Below are 5,397 nucleotides of genomic sequence, written 5' to 3'. Positions count from 1 at the left end.
GGAAAGAGTCGTTACGGGTGCCACTAATGATGGGAAGGAAATTAATTTCAAACATGCAGTTCATCCTCCTCTGGAGGGTCCCCACACAACCCTGATTTCCAACAAGGAGTAAAACAGTAGGGGCTGCTGGGACCCGCCTGAATTATTTCTCTGAAGGAATCAGAGACCAAAAAAGGTGAAGAACTTGCCCTAGATCACAAAGCAATTACGATAGCAGGGTACGTACTTGCAACTTGCGGTTTCCCACTCCCTGGGCACCTTCGTTCTTTCTGTAAATATTCAGTGGGTGCCTGCTGTGTGCCACACCCTGTCAAAGGCTCTGTAGGGCCCCTTCCTCAAGAGAGATGAGTATTTTTATTTACTGAGCACCAACAGAGTGCTTGATAGATCTTGTTTAATCCTCCTAACAATCCATCATTTTGTAGGAGAGGAAACTCTGGCTCAGAGAGGTAAGGTGACCTGCCGGAGATCACACAGCGAGCGCAGAGTAGAGCCAGGACTCAAAGCCAAGTCTCAAACCTGGGTTCAGCTTCTGTTTTCCAGGTTAGGGAGATGTGCGGGGATGGGGGTGGGGGTGGCGATACTCCAGCCACACCCTCCCTTCCAAGACCACTCCCTCCTCTCTTCCAAGGCCTTTCTCCCTGACCCAGGGCTCTCAGCAAACACTGGTTTACTAGCTGGCTTTTGTCTTGAGATCCCAGTTGTATTATACAACGCTGGTGACTGGTATTCAGTAAGTTGTTCAGGAAGTGTTAGAAATTAGAGTCAGTTCTGTTTCAACACAGCGAGTAAGCCCCTGTCATTTACTCCTCTCCCTGTCAAGAGCCCATGGATGTGACCAGAGACAGAGAAATTCGTATCAGCCAGGGCTGCAAAGCAGACTGAAGCCGTGCATTCAAGCTCCCGAAGAAGAGAACCAGAACACAGAGCCGCTGGCTACAAGCACAAGGGAGAGCTCCCCAGGTCATACACAGATATTCTCACACACACACACACACACACACACACACACAAAATCATCACAACACAGAAAAGCAGGTATCAGTGTCCCCATTTTATGGATGAGGAGACTGAGACTTCCCAGGCTCAAAAAGCTTGCCCAGGGCTTCCCTGGTGGTGTAGTGGTTGAGAGTCCGCCTGCCGATGCAGGGGACAGGGGTTCATGCCCCGGACTGGGAAGATCCCACATGCCGCGGAGCGGCGGGGCCCGTGAGCCATGGCTGCTGAGCCTGTGCGTCCGGAGCCTGCGCTCCGCAATGCGAGAGGCCACAGCAGTGAGAGGCCCGCATACAGGAAAAAAAAAAAAGTTTGCCCAATGTCACAGATTGTATTTGAGGCAGAGCTGAGATTTGCAACCGGTACCTAACCCAGCCCCTGGTACACAGCAGGCACTGAATAGCTATTTCCTCAATGGCTGGCTGGCTCCAAAGCCTTCCCAGCAGACTGGGGTCTGTGACTGCCTGCTTTTAGACCCAGTGTGCAGAAAGTGGAGATCACACACGGGGCACAGAAGCTCCTGTTTCTTGGTCTCTCTCAGTTGACCTGGGATATTCCGAGCCAGGGAAAGCAGGCCTGAGAGAGTGGCGTGGCTTCCATTTCTGGGACACACGCGCACGCAGCCAGATTTGCAACAATGACTATGACTGTGATGAATTGGAGCCAGAAGAGGTCAGGCCTCCCACTCTCTCTCCGCTCAGTTGGGTGCAGCCCTGTCAACTGTAACAAGCCCCACCCCCAACTCAGCCAACTCCCATCACAAAGACCGTCTCCCCAGGGTCGGCGGGAAAATGCCATGAACGTTGTGTTTCTTCATTCAAAATCCCTGTCACCTATAATGTGTGTGTGTTTGCCCTTCAATCTGTGACAATGTCCTTTCTCATTTTTTGCTGTCCTTTCTTCTGCAAAAGGAGGGCAACTGGAGATCCCAACTGGTTATCTTTTCAATATCATTAATGGAGAAAAGGAAAAGGTGGCACTCGCCAATCGGGAGAGGAATTTTTCATTCCACAAACTCAAAAATCCAATGGAAGAGGCAGCTCGAACTTTGTTCCTAGTGATGTCCCCAGTTACTTCTCACCCCTCCTGCCTTGAAAGGCCCTTCCCACCCCTCATCCCAGGTATCTTCTGGGCTCCTACCATGCCATGGGCCAGCTCCATCCTTGTTTCAATCTGAGTTAGCCAGACCCCCCAACCCCCAACCCCATCACACCTGGTCAGGCCCACTGCAGGGCATGCTAAATGGATGTACGAATGAGCGAACAAATGCTTTCTGAGCATCTGGGCACCCAGACCTGCTCTTCAGGGGCTGGTACCAGCCACTTCCAGAATTTCTTTTCAAGAAGGAGCTGCCAACTGCAGGCCTCCTGGACCTTCCAAAGGATCTTCATTCTACAATGTGACAAACACCTGTCCATGTCCCTGCCTGCCCCCACCCAGACATCGTCTGTCTTCACCCCGCAGCGCCAGCCTGACCACTTCCACCCCAGGAGGCAGCGAGCACCCGCTGCTTACCTTCTGCTGAAACACACCTGCAATGCACCAGGGTCTTGTAAGTAGGAGGAACCCGAGTCTCATTCCACAGAAGCCCCAGCAGCGAGAGAACGCGCCCGCGACAGCCTCTGTGCGATTCTGCTGCATAATCAGCAGAGAAAGAGAAAAAATGCCAGAAATAGCAAGCTTTATAAGCCCTCCTGACAACTCTTGGTCCTCTATTGGCTGGAGGCCCGGTACCCCAACCCCCCATCCCATTCCTATAAGGTGAAATGCAAAAACCTGTTATTTAACCTCTTTTTTCAAAATCCACCTTCTATCCCAATTTTGGGCCTGTGTGTTCAGAGCTCCTGGCGGCGGTCTCCACGCCAGGTCTCAGGGCGCAGAAGGGGAGGCAGCTCAGCTCTGCATTATTTGTGGCTTAAGGGCCTTCCCCACTGCCCTGGGAGCGGGTGTTGGACAGGAAGGGCTTTAGGAAGGCACTCTGGCAGCACCTGTGTGAAACCTGCATGTCATTTCATTTGGCAATTAGACTTCTGAGCATCCATCCTGCAGAAATATTGGTACCTGCGTGCACCATGCAGGCTCACTGACGTTGCTCGTTACAGAGAAGAATTAGAGGCAAGCTAAATGTCTAAAACAGGGTCAGGCTGAATCGACTGAAGTATATCCGTTCTGTGGAATATGATAGAATGAGGAAGGTCTGTAGGTGCTGACTTAGAACCGGCTGGGAGCAAGTTGAGGACATGATCCCATTTTTATAAAAACCATCATGATGTGTGTTTGGATTTGCACTGTGAAAGGTGCCAACCTGTTCATAGTGGTCACCCTTGGGAGTAGGAGAAGGAGGTATTTTCAGCTGCTACTTTTTCCTTTCTTGTTTCTTTCTTTTTTTTTTTTCTTTTCTACAAGCATGTACTACATTTGTAGTTTAAAACAAAAACATAAGAGCCTCCCTGGTTCCTTTCCCACTCCTCTGAAGCCAGTAAGCCAAGGGCCAAGGTCACCCACCACAAGGCTGGATCAGGTCTGGGACAGTGCTGGCCCGAAGCAGTACGGGTCCCCTGGCAATCTCATTAGCTTTCACACAAATCCAGCTAAATTAGGGCTCCGTGAAGAAGGCGGACTTTGGAATAAGACAGAACTGGGTCTGAATTCTTGCTCTGCCTGCTGGAACAGTTAACTTCCCTGAGCCTCAGTTTCTTCATCTGTAAAATGGGCATGATAGCACCTGTTAAGTACCATGTACTATGCTGGGTGCTATTAAGCCAATTTTAATCTTTTGGACATTTCAGAAACATCAGAGGCTGCTGAGGAAGCATCAGAGAGCTGAGGGCATCTAGAACTAAGTGAGAGGAGTTCTGGGGGCGTCGCCCCACTTATAACAATAATAAGCTAAGTGACAGAGAGAAAGCCCTGGGGAACGGCAAATGCCACGTGATAAAGGGGGTTGCTGCTCAGCATGACAGTATGAGGAAGGATTAAGGGGATTAGAAAAGGCTCCAAAGGGAATTCCCTGACAGTCCAGTGGTTAGGACTTTGCGCTTCCACTGCAGGGGAAATGGGTTCGATCCCTGATCAGGGAACTACGATCCCGCGTGCTGTGCAGCGCAGCCAAAAAAAAAAAAAAAAAAAATTAATTTTAAAAAAAAGAAAGAAAGAAAAGGCTCCAGAGAGGAAGAAGTCTTGCTTGTGCCTCTGCACCTTTCTCATGCTGCTCCCTCTGCATAAAATGCCTTTGTCCTGATCTCCACAAAACCCTTGTATCCTGCTCAAGCTCTCCTTCCTCCCCAGAGAGGGGGTCCACTGACTCACCCACACCTGAATTATTTTCTTTGTAGCACACACTCCTCCAGCCGATGGCTTCTGGTTGCTTGCTTTGATGGTTTTTATTTCTATGTTTATTGTTCATCTTCCTCCCTAGGCTGTGAGCTCCTTGATGGCTGGGACCATCTGTCTTGTTCAGCTCTGGGTCCCAGCTCCTAGCACGGGAACTGACTCACAGTAGGTGCTCAACAAATAGAAAGTACACACAATCTGTAGATACAAGGCCAAGATCCAAGCACATGAAGTTTGTCTGAAGGAAAGGGAGACGCAGGTTTTGCACTGTGATAGAAAGGGATGAAAAGTTCAGACATACTGAAGATTTGGAAGTGCACACACACAAAGCTGGAAGAGTGCAGGAAGAAACCATCCATGAATACTCATATAAGCTTAAGATGGGAAAGGATTTTCTAGACCCAAATCTCTATGAACAAGGATGTTTATTTCTTCATTGCAACATTATTTATGAGAACATGGAAATGACAACAAAATCCACTGAGAGCGGACTGGTTAAATAAATCACAGGTCTCTGTACAGTGGAATACTAGGCACCTATGAAGTGATCAGCATTTACTGCTATGGAAAGAAGCTCATGTTGTTTGTTGAATGTTAAACTCGCTCACTGGAAACCAGAGATGCTGATAAAAGGTGTAACTGATTGGCACACCGACAGTGTGAAGGCAAAAATCCTTCAATTATCATTTATTTATTCATTCACTCACCAAGAATTTTCTGTTCCCTCTGCCTACTTCCCACGCCATGCAGGGCGGGGTTCCAGACACCAGGGCAACGTGTGAGCAGGACACTGTCCGTGCCTTCAAAAGACATCCCAGCTCATGCATGTAGTGAGACAGTATGATGGAAGGAAGACGGTGCTCACAGCTAAGGGCCCCAGGGTCATCGGCTGAGCGAGGACTTCTTAGAAAACGTGTCATTTGAGCTGGGATTTGAAGGAGGGGCGGAGTTTGGGTGAACAGAGAAGGGAGGAAGCATAGTTAGAGATGGGACAACACAGGACAAATGCAGGAAGTCCCCACATTCTCCATCAAACACTTAACCGAACTCCACCATGTGCGGGGGGGG

At 49.4% G+C, this 5,397-nt stretch overlaps 1 protein-coding gene across 2 annotated transcripts in view; it reads right to left on the bottom strand.

Annotated features, from left to right (window-relative positions):
• TOX2 (TOX high mobility group box family member 2) overlaps positions 1–2,844 on the bottom strand; it is a 111,067-nt gene extending 108,223 nt beyond the window's left edge. Inside the window, exon 1 of one of the 2 annotated variants that reach the window (XM_007464758.1) lies at positions 2,512–2,844. In XM_007464758.1, the coding sequence (XP_007464820.1) occupies positions 2,512–2,748 (237 nt within the window). In that variant the 5' untranslated portion in view covers positions 2,749–2,844. The remainder of the gene's footprint in view (positions 1–2,511) is intronic. The other variant, XM_007464757.1, reaches the window with a different exon arrangement.
• Between the last annotated feature and the right edge of the window lie 2,553 nt (positions 2,845–5,397).

This window comes from Lipotes vexillifer, unplaced genomic scaffold (genome assembly GCF_000442215.2).
Source record: "Lipotes vexillifer unplaced genomic scaffold, Lipotes_vexillifer_v1.1 scaffold53, whole genome shotgun sequence".
NCBI classification, from domain to species: domain Eukaryota; kingdom Metazoa; phylum Chordata; class Mammalia; order Artiodactyla; family Lipotidae; genus Lipotes; species Lipotes vexillifer.
The sequence above is the reverse complement of the archived record's forward strand: the minus strand, read 5'-3'. Positions and strand labels throughout refer to the sequence as shown.